This window comes from Engraulis encrasicolus, chromosome 7 (genome assembly GCF_034702125.1).
Source record: "Engraulis encrasicolus isolate BLACKSEA-1 chromosome 7, IST_EnEncr_1.0, whole genome shotgun sequence".
NCBI lineage: Eukaryota > Metazoa > Chordata > Actinopteri > Clupeiformes > Engraulidae > Engraulis > Engraulis encrasicolus.
The window spans coordinates 47,312,134-47,339,866 of NC_085863.1; the positions used below are offsets into that span (position 1 = coordinate 47,312,134).

A 27,733-nucleotide genomic window follows, 5' to 3' on the forward strand; every position below is an offset into this window, starting at 1 on the left:
AAAAAAATCCCAAAGAAATCCCAAGAAATAAATCCCATCCCGTCCACTCCTGAAAAGAATGTCTCATTGATTGGGCCAATCCTGCCCACTCCCACTCAAAAACCCCAATCCCGTTCCGTCAAAAAACAGGCTTTGAAAAAATAAGCGAGCATTCTCGCTCTCTTTCATTTGTATTTCCGCTCCTGCCTGCTCCCATTCATCTTTATTCCCGCTCCTGCCCGCTCCCATTCACCTTTAAAATTTTGACTCCCACAGGAATTCCCAAAAAATGTCATCCTCTAGTAGGGGTACGGCGAAGGGCTTTCCACCCCTCCAAATGGAGATTTTCTGACACCACACTCCAGACAGAGGGCTACGACAGATTTCCCTGAATGTATTGCGAATGCCTTTAAAAATTGTCGGCAAGCCGTGGCATCCACGACAGCACACAAGTAAAAGTATTTTCGCCGCAATTGATGTTTTTCAAAGTGGTAATAATTATTCCATTGTACTAAGTTTAACATTGTCCTAATGTGTAATGGCCCTTTTCTCCATGAAACGCACTTGAAAAAAACATTAGGCCTATATTAACATCAACACAATACATGGAAGTCATGAAGGTTTTGTGAGGGTTGTGCAACACTGTTGTCCTTTTCTGTTGTGCAAGTAATTACAAGCAATGCCGTTGGTTTAACCATAGAGAGGCTAGTTTTTGAAAGCTATGGGTGTTATTTCGTGATTGTTGAAGGGGTGTGTCAATTTGTAGGGGTTGCGTTTCAAGCCCTACGCCTTACAGCTCCTTTTGACAGGACGAGGGGCAAGGGGAAGGGGTAGGGGTAGAAATTAGAAATGGGATTTAGCCTTAGTCTGTTTTGGTATTCATTTTTCAAATGATCTCTCAGTTACCATGTATGTTTTTAAAATTGATCGTTTATGACACTTATGCCTGATATTGTCCATTGTGGTTGTGGTTGACTTTGTTGGATATCAACCTGTTAAGTCGGTAATCACAATGGAAACATTTCCTGGAATCAAAGGCTTAGGACTCGGTGTACCATGGGTACAAGTTGAAATGTATAATCACCTCTTGATGGGCCATGGCCTGAACCTTGAAACCCTTTATAGGCAGAGATGGACAGGGAAGCTCGAAACGCCATTCTTCTAGTTACTATTCTACTGCAAACCTCTGTTGTCTTTAAATAATAAAAAGAAACTGCTCTGAAGGGTCAACACAGTTAAGTAATCCCTTCAACTCAGGGCTTTCCGAATCCTCCATGAAATTCACCTCTCGCTGCCTCACACTGCCCCTCCCACCCTACCCACCTCTCCCCCTACAGTTACCCAACGCCGTGCCACTAAAGTCCATGCAATAATTAAGCAAACACAAAGCCTAGGACAGCTCCTGGTGCACATGTCTCTCACATGGCTCTTAGTTACTGTTGGTGACTGGAGGACGACACATGGTGCTTTGGTGTTTTGTGCAGCTATAGGGTCGTGTCTGGGGGTCTTTCCAGAAGAGAAGTGCCTGCGAAGGACTGTACTCAACATAATTTAAGACTCAGCCTTCAGAAGACCTGCATTTCCTTCATGAGGCCTTTGGAATGCAAAAGCTGATTACCGCACTCTGCAAAAGCTCAGTAGGGTGGTTATTTTTGCAAGGTTTTTAGTGTTGACTCGACAAGTTTTCCCCTACCATTTTCAGACAATATCTTTGGTTCACCTTACTGCACATAGGCCGGGGACTCTCAGCTTATATATGTAAGAGGGCTACAATATTTTTCACCTCAATTGCCACAACATTGATGGGATCTAACATGGGACAACTGCGGGCCTCTGCTCCACCTACAGCCCCATAAGAAAAAGGTAAGACATATTCTTTAACAGACATACAGTATGAGCACTGGGAAAGTTCTGTGAGTGTGCCACTAAAATGCAATGTAGTACAATGTACAGTAGATGCTCAGCGATGTATTTACTGCATTTATTATTACAATATGCTATGCCTACAATATTTCACAGTATGGGCTTTTTGCCTATATTTGAGATAGGACAGTGAAGAGCAACAGGAATGTGGAGAGAGAGAGATGGGAAATGGCAATAGGAATGTGGAGAGAGAGAGATGGGAAATGGCAATAGGAATGTGGAGAGAGAGAGATGGGAAATGGCAACAGGAATGTGGAGAGAGAGATGGGGTAGGGATGGCAAATGACCCTGGCTGGATTTGAACCCTGGGTGCATGATTCCTATCATACTGGCATTGTGCTTGCAAGCCCAAATGTGGGGGGCTTAGTGCGCTGCGCCACAGTGCCCCCCCAAAACTGGTCTTGGTTTTACCTCCCGAACTAGCCACCTTGTGCATTCTTTTGGTAATCCCTTTGCATCACAAGAACAGTTACATGCCAGCACAGTAGAGCGTACAGTCAGTGCTGCTGAAAGCTTTGACAGGGCCTGACTAGAAAAGTGGTAAATATGACCAGGGCTGCTGAAATCTTTGAAAGGGCGAAGAGAAAATTATCTGAAAGGGCTCCCCTCTCAATGTAATGAGGACCCGATTCTGGGCCCCTATTGTGGGCCCGGGAAAACTGACCTGTTGGTCCCCCATTGTCGGCAGGTGTGAATATAACTCTCAAAGTGTTGAATTTACAACATCCGTGAAACTTACCTTCATATTGATGCAGACCAGGGGCGTCGATAGACTTATTTTACAGGGGCACGTGCCTGGGTATTTGCTGTGCCCCGGTATGAGTTTCACAACAAAAAAAACAACCTTGCTACCTTGGAATTTAGCTCAAGTTTAGTATATGGAGTAATCCACAGAATGTGCACAAAATAGTGCCTGTCAAGTCTAACAGCGCACATGGGATTCCACGCTTGAAATGGAAGGACTGGGATGGACACAGGATTCCACTCGTTGTCTTTTTATTGACTTTCAGTGGTGTTTTGTCGTAGACACAAAAGGTGAAAAACCTTTCAACAAATAAACACAAAATAAAAATAATTAAACAAAGTGCATTGGTCTCAGTCAATTTTTAAACACAACATGAATGCACATTTTACCCAACGTCAATGGCGAATAGGCAACAAAAGGTAAGTATCAGGTAAGTATTTTTTAACCATTTTGAGCTACAAATTTAACCATTCTACAAGGTAAGTACATGTAAACCATCAAAGGGTAAGCATGTTAACCGTTTTAATCATTTTACAACGAGGAAGTAAAATTAGGCATTTCTGACAAATTGGTAATCAACCAGGTTGAGATGTTACCGAACAAGCATCCAACCGGAAGAAGTTGCATAATCTAACAGAAATACTGAGTGATCAGTTTACTTTCAGCCATGAGCGATTTGAAGACTGTAGGCTATGCGTTACAAACTGCATGTTTTTCTGCACATCAATAACGAAGGAAACAAAATGAGAATACGTCTAACGTCATTAGGCGTGACACATGTCCGCGACATGAGACAAACAATTTACCCACGGACGGCAGTGATTACTCTTTACATCAAACACAGTTAATGAAACAAACATTGTCATGCTTCACTGTGTAGATACATTTACAGATAAAACAGTGTCCATAGCTCACCGGTAGCCTCTGTAGTCCTTATTCCCCATGTGGTGTGAAGGTTCTTTCATTAACTTTATTTTGCGCACACTTTCACTGCGGTCAGTCTTTGCTGCAACCACTCCTGCTGCTATTTTGCCACTGACTAGAACGCCAACTCCGCGTGTCTTTTGTTCAGACAGACAGCTAATTACGGGCAATCAGTGCAGTAATGGAATTCACCTGTTCAGTGAGGAAGCGCACCACGCATCTCAGCGCAGCAACGAATGGAGCAGGCACCTGTCAATCAAGCGAGCCTGACCCCAGGCACCGCTCGACGCAACACCTCCCACTCGATCTTGCTGTGTCGTTACACTGGAAGATCGCCCTCAACAGGCGAGTTGGTTTCTGGTGACTGAGGATGACCATGAGGCGTGGTGCAGTGTGGTGCAGTGTAGTGCGACATATTCTGTGGTGCAATGTGGTACCTGCGGGCACCAGGACCTGTTTGAAGTCTTCACTTGGCTGGTTGGGGACGGGAGAGGTCCCAGCTTGGCCTGGAAACAGAGGCGTCCCACCCTCCACACATCAGGAACTGGTGGCCTGGTCTCTGTTGTCGATGGTCCTTGCGGTTGTTTGTGAGGATGACGCCCTCACGCAGCCAGGCACATCTTGAGGCACGCAATTTCCCCTCCGCCGATGCAATTTTGCTGAATGGAGGTACTACCTCCCACTTTTCTTCATCCCCTCTTTTGGCATGCAGAAACCCCTTTTCCACTCTACAAGTCCATGCCTTTGTCCAGACCAGACGTCTTAGACGGCTGGGGTGCCTTTCGTCCAGCTGCTGAACTGCTGCCACTGGACCATTTATGGAAATGGACTGGCCACTGTCCCGGACTGCAACAGCAGAGAATGCTTTCCTCTGCACCTTGGCGACACCATCTCTTGCTCTTTCAGCAGTGTCTTCCGTTGACCTCTTCGGCCGCTCCCCCTCAGGAAGCTGAGGGAGCTGCGGACCGGACTGCCATCGTTCACTGCCATCAGGGAAGGCGATTGCACCTGGTCGCTCGAATGGGCCTGGTGGTGAGCGCGTCCTGAGGAGTCTGACTTGACTCGGCTCTCTTCTGGTGAGTGGATGAGTTTGTTCTTGCCACATTGGGATTGACTTGGTCTTCTCATCTCTCGCGCTCCTCCCACTTTGATCCATGCAAACCCTGAGCTTCACAGAGAATTCTCCTCCTTGCAGGGTCTGATTGGCGTTAAGCGTGAGGGTTTTCTGTTGGGCGAGGTTTTTGTGAGAAGCAAGTCTTGATTTTGGTAAGTCTTCTCTCACCATCTCCCTTTCGTCGGCCAGCGTATCCTCTTTGCTGCCCCTGCATCTTCGTCCAACAGCTGCGCTGATGCTTTCCCATTTCCACCACTTCGGGAATTCGCTAGTGGCTATGTTGGACTGGGATCTGGAATGTCTGGGAGGTTGGCAGGAGACTGGGACTTGGGAGGTGAGTTCAATGTATTTGATGGTGGCAGTTTGCATGGATCTTGCAAAGTGGGTTTTGGAGGTATGGGCTGTCAAGGAGACTTCTTCGAAAAGGCCTGGATGGGTGCCTCCGATGGTCTTTCCAAGCGGGCCATCCCACAACACCAGGTCACCAACAGAACGGATCTTCTGGGGTACCAGCTGCCCCTCTTTGTGGCTGATGAGAAGTTGGATGTCCTTTGGTCTTGCCAGGTCTTGAAGGGCGATGTCTGGGAAGATCTTCTGTAATGTTTTTGCCGGGACATGTCTATGAACGTCTGCAATTTTTTCAAGTCCATAGCAGAGCAGTTGATGCGCTATGATTGTCCCGCTTGGGGTGCTGACGCGTATCTTCAGCAGGTACCGCTTTGTTGCAACAGACACCCTCATGCCTCCAACGCCATGAACCACCAGTGTGACGTCTTCACTTTGCAGACTCAGATTTCTTGCAGCTTTGTGCGTTATGTAATTGGTGTCTGATGCCAGATCGATGAGGGTACCGATGTTTTGTCCATCGCTGGCGGTGATGTTGAGGAGCATCAGAAGAACTGGATTCTCAGTGAGGCCGTATTCTTCAAGGAGGCCCCGCTCACCAGAACTGGAGTTGAAGGTCCTGGATGCGATGTGGCAGAAGGCATCTCGACACTGCTCCGCCATCTCTCGAGTGAGTTTGGAGAGGAACTGCTTCTGTGGTTCAGTGAGTCTTTTGGCCGCCGCCCTCGCTGGACTGGTGTTGGGTGCCCTCTGGTACTGAGGTCTTGCTACTGGACAGAGGAGGTAGTGATGTTGGTCTTCGCACTCTGGATTGCTGCATACGTAAGTGGTTTTCCAGCAACTCTCACCAGTGTGGACTTCGAGGCATTTTCTGCAGGCACCGATTCGTTGTGCTGCATCCTCCTTTTCCACTGGCTGCATGCTGATCCTGAACTTTCTACAGAAGTACAGCTTCCTCCTATGCTTTGGGTCACCGCAGACACCGCACCCTGCTGCATCACTGTTGAACGTCGCCGCAGGGCCGATGGTGGTCTTTGTTCTGGCTTGCTTCAGAACCATGGTCCTGTCCTTGGCGGGTTGAACACCGTCTTTGAGCTGGTCCAGTTGTTCGTAGATGGCTTCCTGGGACTTTAGGTAAGCCAGCAGCTTGTCAAAGCGGTTACGATTGGTCACAGCGTTATTTTCTGCAGCAGCGTGGGTGAGCCAGTCTTTTTTGAGTGTCTCTGGCAGCTTGCCCTCAATGGATTTGGTAACGATGGGGTTCTTAATCGCCTCTGCATTGTCCAGATCGTTTAAGTCATAAAGAGCCTTCTCAACTGTTTGGATTAGCTCAATGACTTCTCTTGGCTGACCGGCTTTGACTGCAGGAGTTGCTTGCAGATCTTCGATGATCTCGAGAGCGATGTTGGTCTGGTTTCCGAAACGATTGTCAAGGACCCTGAAGATCTCCTTCGCTGTGCTGTAGGTCGATAGATGCAAGTTTTCTGCCAGCTTCTGGTCGATGCTGTCCAGTAGCTGGAATTTCTTGACCTCCTTCGATCCTGTAGGTTCCCCTTGCCTCTGAAGAGCTTCCCACTCCTTTTTCCACCTGTAGTAGCTGCGCTGGTTTCCAGCAAACTTTGGGAGGGCTGTGGCTTTCAGCTTGATTGCTGGAACTGGCGTTGTATGGTGGGCAGTAGGTTCATCTTCATCGGCCTTCATCTTCGCTGCCTTTATAAAGGCAGCCTTTTGTGACACCAGCTGGGGAAGTTGCACTTCAAGCTCCATCATGCGGCGATCAGTGTCTTTCTTTTCTGCCGCAGGAGCCCAGCGGTTCCAGTCATTGTGTGCCTCTCTTACCTTCAGCACCAACCTCTCGAAGTGCTGTAGCATGAAGTCATAACCCTCCAGGGTCACGTCGAGCTGGGCAGAGGAGACCTTCTTGAGCTCGACTTCAGCGTTGTGTAGAGCCAGGGCCAGCTCCATTTCCCCGTGCCCCCAGAGTGCTTGTTGGATCAGGAGCTTTACTTCTTTGGTCTTCTGCTTGCAGTAATCCTCTGTCTTTTCCAAGTCTGCTTTCTTCTCTGTGCTCAAGTCCTCCACTGTGGCTACGTCTGCTTCAGTCATGTAGGCTGCCTCGACGTCATCATTCGCCTCCATTACTCTGGAGCACTCTAATGTTAGCTTGTTGAAGTGTTGTTTTAGCTCCTCCATGGTCATCTCTGGGTAGGTTCTCACAACATGGTTTGCGAGACGGGAGAAAAGTCTTTTGGCTGTGGTGCGTTCAGTCTTCAGCTCGTCCAATGACTTTGCCATTTTTTTTTCAATGATTTTGTATCACTTTGTGAATCTTTTTTTTGTCACTTTGTGAATCTTTTTTTGTCACTTTGTGAATCTTTTTTGTCACTTTGTGAATCTTTTTTTTTGTCACTTTGTGAATCTTTTGTCACTTTGTGAATCTTTTTTTTTTTTGATTATTATTAGCCTATTATTATATTTTATTTTTCACTCGTGATAATTTTTTCTTTTTCACTTGTGATATTTTTTGTTTTTCACTTGTGATATTTTTTGTTCAGGTGACTTCAGGCGTTCTTCTCCAGGCCCCCAGGTGAAGTGACTAGGCTTCTCCCTGTTTTGGGTTTGTGGCGCGATGGAGTTTTCTTTTGCCCTTCACCGGCGGCAGCAGCAGGTGGTCTTGGTCAGCAAGCGATGCGCAGGTTTGCGATGATCAACTGGCAGACGGCTCGCTAGTAGCGGCGATTCTCTGGCAGTCGTCGTTGGTGTTCCACTGTAGCGGCGGTTTTTCACTGTCAAGTCTAACAGCGCACATGGGATTCCACGCTTGAAATGGAAGGACTGGGATGGACACAGGATTCCACTCGTTGTCTTTTTATTGACTTTCAGTGGTGTTTTGTCGTAGACACAAAAGGTGAAAAACCTTTCAACAAATAAACACAAAATAAAAATAATTAAACAAAGTGCATTGGTCTCAGTCAATTTTTAAACACAACATGAATGCACATTTTACCCAACGTCAATGGCGAATAGGCAACAAAAGGTAAGTATCAGGTAAGTATTTTTTAACCATTTTGAGCTACAAATTTAACCATTCTACAAGGTAAGTACATGTAAACCATCAAAGGGTAAGCATGTTAACCGTTTTAATCATTTTACAACGAGGAAGTAAAATTAGGCATTTCTGACAAATTGGTAATCAACCAGGTTGAGATGTTACCGAACAAGCATCCAACCGGAAGAAGTTGCATAATCTAACAGAAATACTGAGTGATCAGTTTACTTTCAGCCATGAGCGATTTGAAGACTGTAGGCTATGCGTTACAAACTGCATGTTTTTCTGCACATCAATAACGAAGGAAACAAAATGAGAATACGTCTAACGTCATTAGGCGTGACACATGTCCGCGACATGAGACAAACAATTTACCCACGGACGGCAGTGATTACTCTTTACATCAAACACAGTTAATGAAACAAACATTGTCATGCTTCACTGTGTAGATACATTTACAGATAAAACAGTGTCCATAGCTCACCGGTAGCCTCTGTAGTCCTTATTCCCCATGTGGTGTGAAGGTTCTTTCATTAACTTTATTTTGCGCACACTTTCACTGCGGTCAGTCTTTGCTGCAACCACTCCTGCTGCTATTTTGCCACTGACTAGAACGCCAACTCCGCGTGTCTTTTGTTCAGACAGACAGCTAATTACGGGCAATCAGTGCAGTAATGGAATTCACCTGTTCAGTGAGGAAGCGCACCACGCATCTCAGCGCAGCAACGAATGGAGCAGGCACCTGTCAATCAAGCGAGCCTGACCCCAGGCACCGCTCGACGCAATAGTGCCTGTACACTACTTGCAATAATATAATTAATTTACAAGATTTTTAAAATATATAGTAGCAAAAAAATGATCTCTCAGTGCCCCACTGTCAGCTAACGCCCCTGATGCTGACCCCTGATAATGTTTATAGCAGGTTCAGCTGGTCATCCCCACTGATGTTTGGCAGGTTTAGCAGGTCACTCACAATTCTCACTTTCCAGTTTCTAATCTATACCATCACAGAGGTGTGGTCAATAAAAGAGCACACTGATTCTGATCACAGTGCATTAAGGGGACTGGTACGTACTCACATTTCTCAATTACACCATCTGGAGTACTGCAGCTTTTAAAGTGATACCTCAATAGTACTGCATTTCTGCAGTACTTTTTCTTAGGTGAGTACGCTACCGGCACTTATTAAAGCACTGTGTGATCCTGAAGCAGTAGGTCACTGAGGTGCTGGTTACATGTATGCAGATATTTTGAAATGCGTATATTTTTTTAAAGTTTACAGGTGAACATGGAATGTGGATAAAAATGAAAACTCCATTGTGACAAGTGCATTTTAGCTTTTAGCCTAAAATAAATGAATACAGAGGCACTCGTGAGATAGATTTTTTTAATTGCCTCACAAACAAGGCAATCAAAAAATCAAAAAGAAATCTGATGAGTGCTTCTTTATTCGTTTATTTTTCAAGTTTGAGTTTATTCAAAGATAAACAGCCTTTGTAGTGCATTAGAAGGTGTTGAGCACGCTTCCTTATCTTTCAGTCTCCTAAATGGGACATTTGAAGAGTTCAGATGCAAAACCCCTTCAGTGCCTTTTCAGAAAAAAAAAGTCTTAATCCATTTTTATTTAATACAAAGCAATCATTTATTTATGTAATATAACTATTTATATGTATTATCAAGTACATGAATGTAAACCAAACCAACAACAGGGTTCTCTAAAAATATAGAAGTGCAAGTCTTCAGAAATGGAGTTGCATTCTCTGTTTACTACTATTGCAGAGGTGTGGTCAATAATTAATCTCATACTGATTCTTATCCCTATAGCACTAGGTCACTGAGAGGACAGCAGGAGGACCATTAGCCCCACCCCACCAGACTGACCCCAGGCCAGTTGTTGCCATCACTGAGAGGACAGCAGGAGCACACTTGGAGCCCCATCACCACCACCACACTGGACTGATCCCAGACCAGTTGTTCCCACGCGTGTTCCCGACCAGCGAGCATGGCCTTCGGGGAGCTCTTGGACCAGGTGGGTGGCATGGGCCGCTTCCAGATGCTGCACGTGACCACGATGTGCATCCCGGTGCTCATGATAGCCAGCCACAACCTGCTGCAGAACTTTGTGGCTCACGTGCCACCTCACCACTGCAGCGGCCACGCCGACCTCCTCAACCACTCGCTCACCTCCCAGACGCTCACCAGGGAGGACCTGCTGAGGGTCACCGTCCCGCTGGATGACAAGGGCAAGCCGGTCAGTTGCCAGCGCTATGCCATGCCGCAGTGGAGGCTATTGAACGTGACCGACGAGGAGGATACTGGGACCAAGGGGGAGGGGAATGGGCCGGCGGAGCAGGTGGAGCGGGCTTTTCCAAAGTTTCCTGAGGTGGAGCTGCAGAACTGTCAAGATGGTTGGGAATACAGCATGACCGCTAGGAGCTCATCGATTATTAAAGAGGTAACAGTTACGGTCACAGTCAGTCACAGTCATTGGTAACTGGGCTCAAAATATTAAGTCTTTTGTTAAAATTCACATCATATGCAACGTTTTCCGAGGTCAAAGAAGTCAGTATGGTGACAGTTCAGGCTTGAGCATAAACATTTTCTCAGCTGACACTGTTGTATGTAAGAGAAAGACCTGGCAGGGGTCACATGCTGTTTTGCTGTAACCATGTAGCCTAACACTGTCCCGTAGGTGGAGCCTGTGGCAGTTACATCCAAGAATATGTGGCACTGGATTGCAGATCCTGAATCCAGGTTGTCCGTCCCTGTCTATAAGCATGTAGAAAAGAAACAAAGAAACATCCTTGTATGTTTGCACCTAACCTTGGTCTCTCTGTTCCCACAGTGGAATCTGGTGTGTGACTTTCGGTCGGCAAAACAGACATCACAGACGATCTACATGGGAGGAGTTCTCGTCGGTGCCGTGATATTTGGGGGACTCTCAGACAAGTATACACCCATTTTTCCAATTAGATGACTTTTATCCAAAGCAACTTACAGTTATTTACAGGGCATTGGTTAAAGTCCTAGAGCAGTGTGGAGTTACAGTAGTTCCCTTGCTCAAGGGCATTTCAGCCATGAATGGTGGTGTAGGGAGAGGTAGGCCTAAGGGTGGGATTCGAACCTGCAACAGTGTAATCTTAAAACCACCTCCCTAATCATTAGTCTACAATCGCCCAAACCTATCCCTCCCCTTCCTTTCCCTTTCCCTTTCAGACACTTTAGACAACCCTTCCATAACATATCACAAATGCCATATAAATAAGGGATAACGGCCAACGAGGTGAGCGGTTACACAGGGTTAATGGCGAGGTGGTGGCTCAGAAGTCTGGTGATGTGCACGGATTCGTCTCCACCAAAAACTGACATTATTGTAACTCTCTATTGAATATTAAATGCAAAATAAGAGCCTTACATTCCTGAATTCACTGAACTATCAAATGACAACTAGCAACACAGCCTCTGTACAAACAACATAATTCAACGATTACAATCACAAACATCATTATTTACAGTAGTCTAAACAACAGTGTTTTGCTTGTTCCGTAACTGTTCATAACATTTTTGGAATGCAGGTTTGGAAGGCGGTACTTGGTGATCTTCTCCTATCTATTGATGGCAGTGTCGGGCACATGTGCTGCCTTTTCCCCATCTTTAGTCATCTTCTGCCTCTGCCGCTTTGGATGCGGAATGTCCCTGTCAGGGCTGGTGCTCAACACCCTCTCTCTAGGTAAGTTGGGAACATCGTTCTGAGAAGTGAAATAATGCACATCTCACAGGAGAAACAAAGTACTTTTTTTATTACCCATCCTTTTGTCACTACGATATACACTCACCAGCCACTTTATTAGGAACACCTCTCTAGTGCTGGGTTTGACCCCCTTTTGCCTTCAGAACTGCCCTTAACTGCCTGCTACAATACTCGGGTAGGCTCTGGCATTCCAACAAAGATGAATTGGTACTAATTGGCCCAGAATGTGCTAAGAAAATATCCTTATCCTCATGTTGAAGTAGATATCACGACTCATCAGACCAGGCAACATTTTTCCGATCTTCTAGTGTTGTGTCATGGTGTTGCCTCATTTTTATGTTCTTATCTGACAGGAGTGGCACCAAATGTGGTTTTCTGCTGCTGTATCCCATTTGCCTCAAGATTTGATGTGCTGTGTAGGCTAATCAGAAATTCTCTTATGCATACCTCGGTTGTAATGAGTGATTATTTGACGTAGCCACTGTTTGCTGAAAGTACTCAACTACATCATAACAACATTGCTATGACAGTGCTGAGAGTCTTAAAGGTACACTGTGCAGGAAATGGTCAAAAAGGTACTGCAACTACGCTGCTCATTTAATTGAAACTGGGCTGCCTATTGCCAAATTTGATCTTTTCATGAAAGTTTACTAAGTAATAAATAATATTTTCTAGTATGGTCCAAGTAGCCTACAGTCATTTTTTCAGCTAAAAATCTCTATTTCTGGAAATTCAAAATGGCGGACGATGGAGAAGATCCCCCTTTTCATGTATGAAAAGTGCAATTTTCCCAGTCATAATGAATGCTTAGAATTTGATGGTGGTGGTAAGTATTCATGAAAAAGGTAACATTAGTGAATGGGTAGCATGAATTCTGGAAATAAACAACTAAAAATATTTTAGTAACAGATAACAGGTGCTGTGCTAAGGGGTAAATTAATAATGTTGCCTTTGTATCAGCTCAAACCAGTCTGGCTATTCTCCTCTGACCCCTGCCATCAACCAGGCATTTTTGACCACAAAACTGCCGCTCAGTGTATAGCCTATTTTTTCTTTTTCGGACCAATCTTTGTAAACCCTAGAGATGGTTGTGTATGAATATCCCAGTAGATCAATATTCAAGACCTTTCCGCAGTAACAGCCATGCCATGTTCATAGTCATGTAAATAACCTTTCTTCCCCATTTTGATGCTCGGTTTGAACTGCATCAGATCACCTCGACCATGTCTACATGCATAAATGCATTGAGTTGCCACCATGTGAATGGTTGATCAGAAATTTGCCTCAATGAACAGTTATAAAGGTGTTCCTATTAAAGTGGCCGGCGGTGAGTGTATTTAGGATCTAACCCCAACCCTAACTCTAACCATAACCCTAAAATAGCACAAGTTGTTTTGAAGACTGCATGTTTATTTAAAAATGTAAGATTTACTTCCTTCAATTGCTATTGGTCGTTGCAGTGTTGCAGTTTAAATTTGAATTGTAATTAAAGTTGGCTTAATTGGACTTTGCATGAATGAAACACCCCCCCGCCCCCTCTTCTCTCTCTCTCTCCCTGCACTACTCCTTTTAATTCTGATCCAGTTATCGAGTGGATCCCTACACGTGTGCGGACGATTGTAGGAACGGGAACGGGTTACTGTTACACCTTCGGGCAGCTACTATTTGCACTGCTGGCCTATCACATCCGAGACTGGCGCTGGCTCACCCTGACTGTGTCCCTTCCATTCTACCTCTTCTTTATCTATGGATGGTGAGAAAGTCCATGTGCACGATGAAGCCTCTTCTTCAGGTGTTTTCATGTTCCCTGTAGGGGTGTAAATCACAGCCTCCATGACGATACAATTCAATATCTTATTATTCGATGCCATGCGATTCTATTATTTTCGATACTTAAGAATGCCCCACGATACGATGCAATACGATTCGATTCGACTGTTTTCCAATTTCTTTTCTACTTCTATCATGTTATGGAGCTAGGGCATTGGACAGGGGCCAGCGATTCGATTATTTTCGATACTTAGAAATGCCCCACGATACGATGCCATTCGATTCAATCGGCAGATTATATCGTGATATATCGATACATTTCTTTTATTATTTACACCCCTAGTTCCCTGTACAGTGAATAAGTAACTAGTGGTTTGTTTCTCTGTTTCTGAGGTTTGAGAATGACAATGATTTCATTGTCTGCAGGTGGTTCCGGGAATCTGCTAGGTGGCTTGTCTTAAATCGGAATTCAGAACAAGCTATCAAGAACCTTCACACTGTTGCTAGGATCAATGGCCTCCACGCAGAAGGGAAAAAAATTACCCTTGAGGTAAATGTTCATGATACTTGTCTCAAATGCTCATCACTTTATATATGCCATCTACACATCATGTAATTATGAAGTTGAGATAAGATTAAAGGATTATCCATAAAGGTCAAATTATGATGCACAAATACAACTGCACCTTGCGAACATGTCACATAGCAAACATTTAAAGACCATAACATGTGATTGCACAACATGTACTATAGGCCAAAGAATGTCAATGTAATATGAAACTGTACAGCAACATATAAACCACGGACAGGGAACCCATGTTTCGAGGGTCGTTTGCGGCCCTTGAACCCATCTGGCCCCCGCTATGATTTTAATGTTATGCAGTTTCACATGAAATATGACATGCTTGGTAAAGAAAGTTGCTGTATATTTTCTAGGGGCCTAATGAAGGTGGAGTCTGTTGTTAATATGGCCTAATTACTTTTACCTACAAGCTAACAGTGAAAATTGAGACCTATAAGACCAGTTAGTGGCCAGCTGGGTCTCATAGGACTCAATGTTAACTGCTAGCATGGAGGTGAAATTTGCACTGCCATACTCAGAGAATGGTTGAAAGTACAGGAGAAAGGTAAAACTCAATTATTTAAATAAAGGGGAGGTGTAATATGAGCTTAAAAATGGGACAGTATCACTTCAAGGGTAGGGATGTCAAACTCAGGACCGGGGGCCACATCTGGCCTGCTGATTCATTTTATTTGTCCGGCGAGATCATTTCAAAAGTGTATTACTTTTGGCGTAAGAAGACCTGCACATGATATCTGGTGTGTCAGGCACATTTGAACTACCATATACAGTACGATGGATATGATGGGAAAGACTGTGTGGAATTGAACTGAGTGTTAAGTGCGTGCATGCACAATTCTAGTACATTTTTCAAAATAAATAGTGAGTTGACGGACACTGACTGACACCCCTGCTTTAGGGTCTCTTCAATGTGCCCCTGTGGGAGAACCCTTAAAGGTTGATGAACCTTTTAGAAAACCTGGGGGTTCTTCCAATCGTTCCAAGTGTTTTGGCTCCCCCCACAATGGTAACAGAGGGTTCATCGAGGAACATTGTAATGTTTACAATCTGGATGTTGTCTGCTCTGTGGTGAACAGGTTTTGCAGGACTCTATGAAGAAGGAGATGAAGTGCTCGGAGGGAACATACACGGTGATCGACCTGTTCCGCACACCTGTCATGAGGGCCATCACCGCCTGCCTCAGTGCTGTCTGGTTTGTGATCAATTGCTACTTTTAACATTTTTAACTTTTAGCGATGCTTTTAAACTGTGGCATACCTGCTTGAGACAAGTCCAACTGACATACTTCCTATTCAACTTTCTTTAACATTTTTTGGATGCACAGTATGGAGGATATGAAACCGAAGTAAAAATAAATAAATGAATAAATTCAAGTTACAGTTTTGCATAGCTTTATGCTTTCATCGTCCCAAGGTATTCAACCAAAGAATCCTGTGCTAAATTATTGAGAATATCACCTACATGTTTGTTATGTAATGTACCTGTATATCCCATTATATTTTTCAGATAATTAACATTCTGCTAATTACTTTTTTAAGAGATGGTAATGCAACTCTAAAAACATGGGCCTGTACTGTATTCCTTAAAGGTTCTCCACAAGCTTTGGATATTATGGACTTGCCATGGACCTGCAGAAGTTCGGGGTGGACATTTACCTGATTCAGGTGATCTTCGGACTTGTGGACATACCGGCCAAAGTCGTCGTGACAGTGTCTATGAGTCTGATAGGCCGTCGGCCATCCCAGGGTGCCGCCCTCATCTTGGCTGGCCTCTTTATCCTCTCCATTCTGCTGGTGCCATTTGGTAAGTATATCTCACCAACACATCCTTAAAGTGACACTAAGTCATTTTTGTTTGGCTGCCCTACTGGTTGAAAAAGGAATTGATGCAGAATTACAGAAATCGCATTCTGGTCGAAAGAGGTCCCAAGCGCTCAAATTTTCGGTGTAACCACGGCAGTCAATTCGAGATTAGGTGCGGGAACGGGCAACACCAGTGTCCTCTGTCAGCCTGATCATGCCGCAAGAGAGATGTTCAGGTTCACAGACAAAGGTGAAGGTGCCCGCTCCCGCACCTAATCTCGAACCGACTGAACTATCAACACAGGTGGTTCGCGAGTTAACACTCTTGTTCCGAATGTAGGCCTAACAGGTGTGAGAACGGACACAATCAACATTTCTGTCAGCCTGAAAACAGCATAAGTGTGCCAGTGTGGTTCTGGCATGTGAAGCTGAGTATGTGTGCCCATACAGTTGTGTGGTCATAGTCCAAGAAGAGAGGTCAGAGGTTATCCCATTTCTGATTGATGAACGACTGAAACAGTTTTGGCAATATTATTATAAATAAAATGGAATTTGATTTTAGAGAACACACATACTGTATACATAGACATCCACACATTATTAATTGTTATTTTTATATATTTGATCCACAGAAAGACAGACACTACGTACTACCCTGGCAGTGTTGGGGAAAGGCTGCTTAGCCGCTTCATTTAACTGCTGCTACCTCTACTCCCCAGAGCTTTACCCAACTGTCATTCGGTAAATTATTTCACATCACACATCATTCCCCAAACTCACAATGATTTTATGTGAAATGTACCTGTCTCTGTAACCATAAACCTTCATGTATCTGCACATTCATCAAATGAGTTCTGTAGTAGAAACGTAAAGGTGCACTGTGTAGTATTTTTAGTAGTTTACGTTTGTATTTCCAGAATTCATGCTGCCCATTCACAAATGTTAACATTTTCATGAATACTTACCACAACCTTCAAATTCCAAGTATTCATTATGACTGGGAAAATGCCACTTTTCATACATGGAAAGGGGGATCTTCTCCATGGTCCGCCATTTTGAATTTCCAGAAATAGACATTTTTGGTAACATTTTATAATAAGGACCCCTTGTTAAGCATGCAGTAAGCATGATTTAAAGGGACACTGTGTGAGATTTTTAGTTGTTTATTTCCAGAATTCATGCTGCCCATTCACTAATGTTACCTTTTTCATGAATACTTACCACCACCATCAAATTCTAAGTATTCATTATGACTGGAAAAATTGCACTTTTCATACATGAAAAGGGGGATCTTCTCCATGGTCCGCCATTTTGAAGTTCTAAAAATAGCCAGTTTTAGCTGCAAAATGACTTTACTTGGACCATACTGGGAAATATTTGTTAATTACTTAGTAAACTTTATGTAAAGATCAAATTTGGCAATAGGCAGTCCAGTTTCAATGAGCAGCATAGTTGCAGTACCTTTTTTGACCATTTCCTGCACAGTGTCCCTTTAAACCTTAGGTAATGCTTAATTAATCCTCTTTTAATCACGTGTTAGCCATTATCTATTTATGTAGCCTATGGTTGTTAAAGTGTTACTTAACCTCTTTCTAAATCATTTGCTAGCATATAACTCTTAATTATTCCTCATTTCTTAAGCATGTACGTTAATAAGGACCCCTTGTTAAGCATGAGTTTACCTTAACCTTAACACTTAGGTAATGCTTAGTTCATCCTCTTTCAATCATGTGTTAACCATTAGCCTAATCCTTTATTATGACTCATCACTTAATCATTAGTATGTATTGTTTGTTAATGGTTTGTACATGGTGAATTCACTTCCTGTGTACGATTGTTAACATGTTAGTTAACCTCTTTCTTAATCATTTGTTAGCATGTAAATCTGAAATATTCCTCATTGGACATGACATGTTCAACCCAGAATGAATTGAGGCTTATGTGATGCGCCTCGTGGATGCAGGAAATGAACAAATGCTTTACAAAGCATTCACATGTGGCTTGCTAAGGCTCGCTCATGATTACTTCACAAGTTATATAACTCATTACCTAAGTAAATCCAGGTACCTATTCTAAAGTGAGAACTGTTAATGCTTTACAAAGCATTCACGTGTGACTTGCTAAGGCTTGCTCATGATTACTTCACAAGTTATATAACTCATTACCTATGTAAATCCAGGTACCTATTCTAAAGTGAGAACTGTTAATGTTTTACAAAACATTCACATGTAGCGTGCTAAGGCTAATTCATGATTATTTCACAAGTTATATTCATTATCTAAGTAAATCCAGGTAGGCTACCTATTCTAAAGTGAGAACTGTTAATGCCTTACAAAGGATTTCCAGGGGCTTTGTAAAGGCTTACCCATGGGTACCACAATACTTCTGAAGCGTCACTCGTATGAACTGTACAAAACATTTAGCTTACTAATAATCAGTCTTGGGCTACATGCAAAATACTGCAGATAGAAGCAATAGTGACATAAAACAGAACATGTTTATATTAAAGAATCATTTTACCACACATTGACTATTTACTAAATAATGAATTTCAATAAAGAGATGGTGGTTAACACATTATTAAAAGAGGATTAACTAAGCATTACCTAAGGTTTAAATAATGCTTACTTCATGCTTAACAAGAGGTCCTTATTATAAAATGTTACCACATTTTTAGCTGAAAAACGTACTGTACTTTGGCCATACTAATACATAGATTACTTTGTAAATATTCACGATATATTCAATATATCAATTTGACAATAGGCAGTACAGTTTCTATGAGCAGAATAGCTGCAACTCTGGCCACCATCTTACACAGTGCACTTTTAAGAATTGTCACCATTGGAATAGGAACACAAACGTCCCTCTTAATGAGCTTTGCAATAACTTTACATCAATTGCTCTTGTTCTCATCCGTCAGTCATTTTATCTTGTGTTTCTCCCTACAGGCAGAATGGCATGGGTTTCGCTTCCATGATGGCGCGATTAGGGGCTATGACGGCCCCCATGGTCCAAATGCTGGAGGAGTTTGTCCCTTGGCTGCCGGGCTTCATCTATGGGGTGGTGCCCGTCATAAGTGGTTTCACTGCCATATTCCTGCCCGAGACCCTTGGCTCCCCTTTGCCTGACACAGTTCAAGATGTGGAGGATAGGTGAGTTGTGTGGTGCACTGTCAAGAATAGCTATGTATTATTGCAGACAGGAAGACAGAAAGTAGATGTTAAAGGAGTTCTGTTCTAATACGGAACTACTGAGGTGCCCAAACGCGGGTGGTGGCTATGGCTGACGCGCTAGATGTTGCCTAAAGTCAGTGGCTAAGCTACACTGTTGACTTACTGTGAATTAAAGCAAACGCCTGTAAACGGTCTTCACGTTGAATCAAGGTGATCCATTTATTCCAAACGAAAGTCCAATACATCAGCACAGGTACAGAAGTCACAGGCCGCTAGCGTTGCCTTAGCGGTCAAAACCCTTTGCCCTTCCGGGTAGGACACCTGACCAACAACACATCAGTTCCTACCTTTATACCTGACCTGATAAGTAATGAACATGCGCCACCCAGTGGAAAACAAAAACATAACATCCAAAAGAGACCATACATTTTGGCTCCTACACACCGGCCCCTAATTGATGATGGCAGGAAGACACAGCAATTCAAATAAATGAAAACAAAAAAAAAGGAACCAAAATGTAGGAAACACCGAGTGATAAGTAAAATGTAATAACACATTCAGAATCATACTCCATGTACTAAGCAGAGTTTGGTCACAGGTCTTTCAACAACGTTGGATTTCGTCTGCAACCTGACAGATCTCACTAGGCCCTGCCTATCAGGAAATATCCCTAGCACTCTGGCAAGGGGCCAAGATCCACGGGGGGCAGAGGCATCCATGATGACAACTATGTCTCCAGCTTTCAGACTCCTCCTTTTCTCATTCCATTTCTGTCGTTCTTGGAGCAGTGGCAAATATTCTCGGACCCATCTCTTCCAGAACAAATCCGCGACATATTGCACTTGTTTCCATCTTCGTCTGACATACTGGTCATGAGGCTCGAAGACTCCTGGTGGCATAGCTGGCTTTCCTTTTAGCAAGAGCAGGTGGTTGGGCGTGAGCGGTTCCAGATCAGTTGGGTCATCTGAGAGCTTGGTAAGGGGTCGGTCGTTCAAGATGGCTTCTGCCTCGCAAAACACTGTGTGCAAGGAGTCATCATCCAGTGTCTGCTGACGTACCACTGAACTTAGGACCCTTCTCACCATGCGGATCATCCTCTCCCAGACGCCACCATGATGTGAGCCTGCTGGTGGGTTGAAGCTCCAGCGTATTCCAGCTTGTGAGAGGACTCCTTCAATCCGCTGGTGGTTGAGCGCAGCCATCGCTTCTTTCAGTTCCCGATTCGCTCCAATGAAGTTGGTACCGTTATCTGAGATCAGGTGAGTCACTTGCCCTCTTCTGCTTATGAAGCGCCTCAGAGCATTGATGCAGGCATCTGTTTCCAGGGAAGCTGCCACCTCCAGATGTACTGCTCTGCTGGCCAAGCAGGTAAATATGGCTCCATACCGTTTGCAAGTTCCTCTTCCTTTTCTTACCTCCACAGGACCGAAGAAGTCTACCCCAGTGTTGGTGAAGGGGGGTAAGTCTGGCTGGATCCGCACCTCTGGAAGATCCGCCATCTTTTGTTCCAGGACACGTCCATGGTAACGTTTACAAAAAGTGCATTCTGAGATTACTTTCCTGATAGCTGCATTTGCTTTAGTAATCCAGAACTTCTTCCTCACAGATGACACGGTGTGTGCACGGCCAGCATGACCTAAGCTTTGATGGACATGTTTGAGGATGAGTGCTGCGAGGTGCTGCCCTTTGCTGAGGATAATAGGGTGTTTGGACTCCTCTGGCATTGCTCCTCTACTCAGCCTCCCTCCAACCCTTACTAGGCCATCGACCAAGACTGGGTCAAGCTTGTAGAGGGGACTTTGGCGACTCACTGCTGCCTTTGAGGAGGACAGTGCAGCAATCTCCTCCTTGAACTGCTGCTGCTGGGAATAGCGCACGACTGCATTCTCCGCCTCCAGCAGATCGTCTACGGTCAGGATGTTACCCCTGGGTGTCACAGTGAAACTTTGGCCGTCAGCTGCATTCGACTGGCTTGCCACAGGCCCCTTCAGCTGTTTCCTCCATCGAGCCTTGTCCAACAGAATTGCCTTCAAACGGAGAAACCAAGCAGCTGCTTTCTTGAGACTCTTCCAATCAGAAAAATAACTGATGAGCTGGTCAGTTGGTGTAACTGTATTGCACACGTTGATGGCATTCGTGGCTGCCTCTCTCTTCACCTCCTTGTCATCAGCACTCAGGGAAACATCACATACATTGTTAGGCCAGTCCTCCTCATGCTTCCAAAGAAATGTAGGCCCTTCCCACCACCTACTGGTCTTCAGGAAACCTGCCGCCTTCAATCCTCTTGACGCGTCATCGGCTGGATTGTCTTTGGAACCGACGTGCCTCCACTGCCCTGGTTCCGATGACTCTCTGATAGTGGAGATCCTGTTGGCCACGAACGTGTGAAATCTCCTATCCTCGTTCTTGATGTATTTGAGGACTGAACTACTGTCCGTCCAGAAGACAGAATCCTCAAATGTCCACTTCAGTTCTTCCTTCAGCATCGAGTCCATCCTCACAGCGAGAACTGCTGCAGTCAGTTCAAGCCGGGGAATTGTCACTGCCTTCAGTGGTGTTACTCTGGCTTTGCCAAGGAGAAAGGAGACTTGTACCTGACCTTGCTCATTCAACATCCTCAGGTATGTCACGGTCCCATACCCAGCTTCGCAGGCGTCGGCAAAATGATGTAGTTGGGCTTGAGCAACCTTGCCATACGTCGCTGGCTTGACACACCTGGATATCTTGAAGGTGTTGAGCAGGTCCAAGTCCTCCAGCCAAGAGTTCCACTGGCATGAGATGTCAGGTGGCAAGGAATCATCCCATCCACATCCTCTCCTGCATAGCTCCTGTAGCATGATCTTGGCAGGCAGCGTGACTGGGGCCAGGAAACCCAGAGGGTCATACACTGAGCTGATGGTGGACAACATACCACGTCTGGTAAGTATCTGTTGTTTCAGTTCGATCTTGAATCGGAATGAGTCAGTTTCCACACACCAGAGTAGTCCTAGGGCTCTCTCGACTGGCAGTTCGTCACGGTCAAGATCCAGTTCCTTTAAATCCTTACCCCTTCGTTCTGCTGCAATGGCCTGCAAGACAGCACGACTGTTGCTGACGAACTTCTCCAGGGTGAAGCCTCCCTTCTGGCACAGTGCAGTGAGGTCCTTGATTGTCTGCACAGCGTCCGCTTCAGTGGCGGAGCTCTTCAAGTAGTCGTCGACATAGAAGTTTTCCTTGACAGACTGGCATACAGCAGCAGGGAACTCAGATTGGTGGTCAGCAGCATTTTTTCTCAGTGCGTAGCTAGCGCAGCTTGGTGAGGATACAGCACCGAACAAGTGAACGGTCATCCTGTACTGCCGCAGCTCCTGAGTGATGTCTCCGTTCGGCCACCACAGAAACCGGAGGAAATCTCTGTCTTCCTCTGCGACCTTCACCTGATGGAACATTGCCTGTATGTCACCCATAAACGCCACAGGTTCCTCTCTGAAGCGCAGCAGGACTCCCAGTAAGGAGCTTGTGAGGTTAGGCCCCTGAAGCAGCTCTTTGTTCAAGCATGCACTTTGGTAGGTGGCACCACAGTCGAACACCACCCGAAGGGTACCTTTCTTTGGGTGATGGACTGAGTGATGGGGAATGTACCAAACTCTACCAGGTTCACCTTGACGCTTTGGCAGCAGCACAGGTTCTGCATAGGCGTTGCTGATAAGGCCATTCACAAAGTCAGCATACTGATGGTGCAAGCTTGGGTTATTGAGGAACCTTCTCCTCAAGCCCTGCATCCTCTGCTTCACTGCAACAATGTTGTTGGGCAAAGACACCTCTTTCCTCTTGAGCGGTAACTTCAGGCAGTACTTTCCATCCTGCAGCTTTGCTGACTGGTCCATTGTCTCCATAAACTTCAGGTCATCTCTAGACATTTCCTTTTCCTCCGAAGCCCTTTCCGTGAAGTCGTGGTTGTATTGACTCACAAGCATCTGTTCAAGTTTTTGAAGTGAGATGCGGTTCACTGTGGCGGAGGGTGTTGGCGCGCCACTGCTTCCACTTAGAGGCCCGTTCACGGACCAACCTAAGACTGAACGAGTCGCAAACGGACTGTTGTCCTGGCTATTGATGACCTCCCAGGGCTCTAATAGTCTGGGTGCATTGGTGCCAATCAACAGGCCAACATCCGCCTTCACATTTGGGATGTGCACCTTTGACAAGTGGGGCCACCTAGCCAGATCCTTAGATGTGATCATGTTTTCCACAGTGACAGGCATTTTCTTCTGTGTGAATACCTCGGGCAGGGGATAAAAGTTGTCACCGTTCACACCCGAGACCTCTAGACCAGACAGGGTGTACGCAGCAACAGCCTTTTCTTGTCCCATTGTCCTCAACAGGAGGCTGGTTTTCTTGCCTGTAAGATTGAGTTTTTGCATGAGGTGTTCAGAGCAAAATGTAGCTGAGCTACCAGGGTCTAGGAAGGCATAAGTTGTTATGATGCGGCTTCCCTTGGCAGACTTCAGCTTCACAGGTAGAATGGACAGTACACACTGGTCTCTACCGGCCCCTGCATGCGCACATATATCGCTGGAGGACTGCTGGGTGTCCGCAGAATCTTTGGACTGTTCTGGGGTCTGCTGCTGTTTAATATGAAGCACAGTTGGATGAGACTTTCCACAAGTTTGACATATCAAGCGCTGCTCACAGTCTTTGCTCATGTGTCCAGTGCGCAAACAGGCAAAGCAAGCTCCCTTCTGCCTCAGGAGAAGAATTTTGTCCTTGTGCTTCTTGCCTCTGAACTGCCTGCATTCCTCCACCAGATGGCGACGATCACAGCACAGGCATTTCACTTCCTCCTCATCCTCATCTTGAGTCTGGTCCTGGCCTTCATCAGACACATCAGTCGCAGCAACAATGTTTCCCCTTACGCTACTCCTAGGCTGGGGCTTGAACTTTGACAGCGGCCTAGTCATAGGTGAGGCGGAGGGTGGATCCTGTATATCGCCGAACAAGGGGTCAGACAGAATTTTGACACGTCGTTCAATGAACTGCACCAGGTCAAAGATGTGAGCTCGGTCATGCGTTTTCTCCATAATGTCATGAGCTGTAGTGCGCCACTGTTCTCTCATTTTAAATGGCAGCTTTGAGAGAATGGTCCTCATGTTTACAGGCATGTCCAGTTCCTGTACATAGCTCAGCTCATGCATGACGTTACAACAGCCACGTAAAAACAAAGAGTAGGCCTGCAGTGCCTTCATATCTTCTGCTTTAACGGCTTGCCAGGCCAAAGCCTTGTTCATGTAGGCGGTTGCCAACTTGTATGGGTTGCCGAAGTGCTCAGTGAGGAGGCCCTTTGCCACTACATAGCCACGCTCGGGCACCATATGCTGGCAGCTGCGCACCAATTCCTGGGGCTGACCTGTGGTGAACTGCTCTAAGTAATAAAGGCAGTCTCCTTTGCCAGCCTTACTCTCCACACCCTGTTCGAAGGCCTTCATGAACGGCCGAAACTGGAGAGGGTCACCATCGAACACTGGTATCTCTCTTGATGGTAGAGACGAGATGCGCTGTTCATGGACCAGAGCGGCTGTGATGTCATTTTGCCTTTGCATGATTTCCAGTAGGTCCGGTGAGTTTGCTGTGTTGTGCGAGGCATTAGTGATGGGAGACGGTTGCACAGGCCTCACATGCTGTGGTTGTGCAGTCCTTACATACTGTGATTGTGCTCCATGTGATGCTCCATGTGATGCTCCATGTGATGCTCCATGCTGTAGCTGAGGCATAGTGTATTGTTTCAGAACGTCATTGCACCACTGCTCCGTCTGTTTCATGCATGCTTCTGTTGACAGTATGTTGCTAGGTGGTAGTGGGCCTTTAGCGGACAGCTGTGTTGCTTGCTGTGGTAGAGCAAGTTTAAATTCCATTGCATTGGGATTAAGGTTAGCCACTTTCACTTTCTCCTTCTGCAAGTAAGAATTCATGCCATCAGAGGGCGCTGCTGAGTGACTCCTTCCGTCAGAGGCATGCAGCACTGCTAGCTTAGCTTCTGATGCCGCCAAGTCAGCATCCAGATCAAGCTGCTCCCTTCTCCTCCTCAGCTGTAGCTCCTGCTCCTCAATGGCATGTTTCTCCTTTAAAACAGCTTGTCGAGCAACCAGCGCCGCTCTGTCTGCCTGGGCCAGTTTCCTGGCAGAGTGCGTGCTTGACCTGCCACTATTACCACTTCTATGTGACTTCCTGCTAGCCACATTTGAAATGCTGTCATTTGGGTTAATACCAGTGCCACGTTCAACATTTTCATTTACAGCTGTAACCTCACCATTTCCATTCACAGGTACACCTGCATCAGCACCATGCACAGCCTTAACCTCAACATTCACATTCACAGGCCCCCCATCAGTATCAGCAGCAGCATTATTTTCAGTAGGCAAACCAGCATTTAAAACAGCAGGTAAACCAGTGTGAATATTTTCAGAGCCCTTAGCAAGAAAACCCTTAATTTCAGAAATAGCATCATTGTTTGAGATCATTTTTGCTTTAAACCAAATATCATGCTTTTCTTGCTCTTCACCAGGTAACAAACTCAACAATGACTCATGAATGCGTTTTGCATCGTTACAATTATCAACCAAACATTTTAAAGCCTTTTGTAATTGAGGAATGTCGTGCTTTAAACCGTCCACAGATTTCCTAATTACACTTGCATTGTCCAGTTTCAATTTTCTGTCTGCCTGCAAAGTCACAAGTTTATCAGCAAGAGCGTTTGCACGCTTACTTTGCTGATCACCACAAACAACACTACTAGGTTTACTAGCAGCTGTTTGTTCTTTATCACGCACGTCCATTGTAGCGAGAGTTCAAAGGAAAAAGACGATAGTTCGATGTAGCCGGAAAAAAGTCGGCATAAACAAAAATCAGAATCAGGAACGCAACGCAAAGTCAATCAGTCCGAACGACGCACGAATCCCAAAGTCAAATGTCTACCGGCATTTTATGCACTGCTTTTGTTTGGTACCCGGGTACTGTGTGCACACAAAATAAAAGATTTAAATGGCCATTAAAGCTTGTAGCGCTACAATACCTCTTTCGTTGGGCGCCAGTAGTCATCAGCTGATGTTGACAGCTGCTCTCCTGTATGGTATCCACTCCACATCGAAACGAAACTCCTTGTCATTGCCCACGAATCCAAACGAATAATCCACAAGGAAGGCTCTTCATGCTCCTAAATCCAATAGCGCAGAAGACTCCGACGTGCGAACTAATTACAAACTATCGCAGGGTTTTGACTAATGTTAAAGGAGTTCTGTTCTAATACGGAACTACTGAGGTGCCCAAACGCGGGTGGTGGCTATGGCTGACGCGCTAGATGTTGCCTAAAGTCAGTGGCTAAGCTACACTGTTGACTTACTGTGAATTAAAGCAAACGCCTGTAAACGGTCTTCACGTTGAATCAAGGTGATCCATTTATTCCAAACGAAAGTCCAATACATCAGCACAGGTACAGAAGTCACAGGCCGCTAGCGTTGCCTTAGCGGTCAAAACCCTTTGCCCTTCCGGGTAGGACACCTGACCAACAACACATCAGTTCCTACCTTTATACCTGACCTGATAAGTAATGAACATGCGCCACCCAGTGGAAAACAAAAACATAACATCCAAAAGAGACCATACATTTTGGCTCCTACAGATAGATGTAGCCTACTGTTTATATACAGTAGAACTGTGGAATTGCACTGAATAGCAGGAGTCTTTCTTCAGAAATGTCTGGAATTTCTTCTTAGTTAGTATGTTTACTGTATGTGACTAACAAATCATTATATCGCCACAGGGGTTTCAGGCGAAGAAACACCAAAACCTCCACCAAGAGTGGAGAACAACAACCCACAGAGGACACAGCTAATGCAAACCTGAAGGATAGTGTCTAAGGATTCAAACCACCACCAGTTTCACTGTAACATCGCTGACACTGATAAAGAAAGCAATTATGTACTGTTAATATTTCATTGTTCTATGTATTATTGTTACTACTGTACATGTTGTTTGAATCAACATTGTAGCCTGATATTGTATGCGGATTTGTATGTACAATAATCAACTTGACCAAATGTGTATTTGTAGCTCAACAATTGTACATCAATGTCCTTCATTTTAAAAGGTCAGACAAAGAACAATGTTACTTTTAAGGTGCTTAAAATGTTTCAAAGTTTTTAAACATTCCTTAGCAATGGAGGACACGATCTCTGGTCCTAACTTATTGTAAATATCTCTGAAATGCAACCCAAATTATATGACAATAAAAAACGTTATTGTTCCTAATATCTCCCATGATGCTTCTTTGTCATCACGTAACAACTTTAGGTTCCTGAAATTATGATAGCCTATCCTGGAACCATTGCATCAGGATGTAATTGTAGGCTTAAGTTCATCTTGTATAGCTGTTCAGAGTGATTTAAGTCTGTATCGAGACTGAAGGACATCGGACACATACATACTGGCACATACTAGGCTTGCACAGAGACGGACGAGGTGGTGCTAAAGCACCTTCCCCTTTGCCCGACATAAAATGGCCTTCTTAAAAGTTTTTTTTTTTGCTTTTTGTAATTTGTCA

General features: G+C 44.9%; 1 protein-coding gene across 1 annotated transcript; it reads left to right on the forward strand.

Moving 5' to 3' along the window:
• Positions 1-1,386: 1,386 nt before the first annotated feature.
• On the forward strand, positions 1,387-27,412 carry slc22a6l (solute carrier family 22 member 6, like). Its single transcript, XM_063202610.1, has 11 exons — positions 1,387-1,842; positions 9,904-10,534; positions 10,925-11,028; positions 11,655-11,809; positions 13,415-13,583; positions 14,027-14,150; positions 15,260-15,375; positions 15,772-15,986; positions 16,618-16,726; positions 18,937-19,140; positions 26,954-27,412. Exons 2-11 carry the CDS (start codon positions 10,082-10,084, stop codon positions 27,048-27,050), a joined length of 1,746 nt encoding a protein of 581 aa, XP_063058680.1. The 5' UTR covers positions 1,387-1,842; positions 9,904-10,081; the 3' UTR covers positions 27,051-27,412.
• The last annotated feature ends 321 nt before the right edge of the window (positions 27,413-27,733 follow it).

Bases quoted from the DNA above. Each gene is read 5' to 3' on its own strand.
- slc22a6l (XM_063202610.1), top strand. From the start codon at position 10,082: ATGGCCTTCGGGGAGCTCTTGGACCAGGTGGGTGGCATGGGCCGCTTC. The intron at 15,987-16,617 runs GTAAGTATATCT...TTTGATCCACAG, and splicing joins CATTCTGCTGGTGCCATTTG to AAAGACAGACACTACGTACT. The intron at 16,727-18,936 runs GTAAATTATTTC...TTCTCCCTACAG, and splicing joins CTTTACCCAACTGTCATTCG to GCAGAATGGCATGGGTTTCG.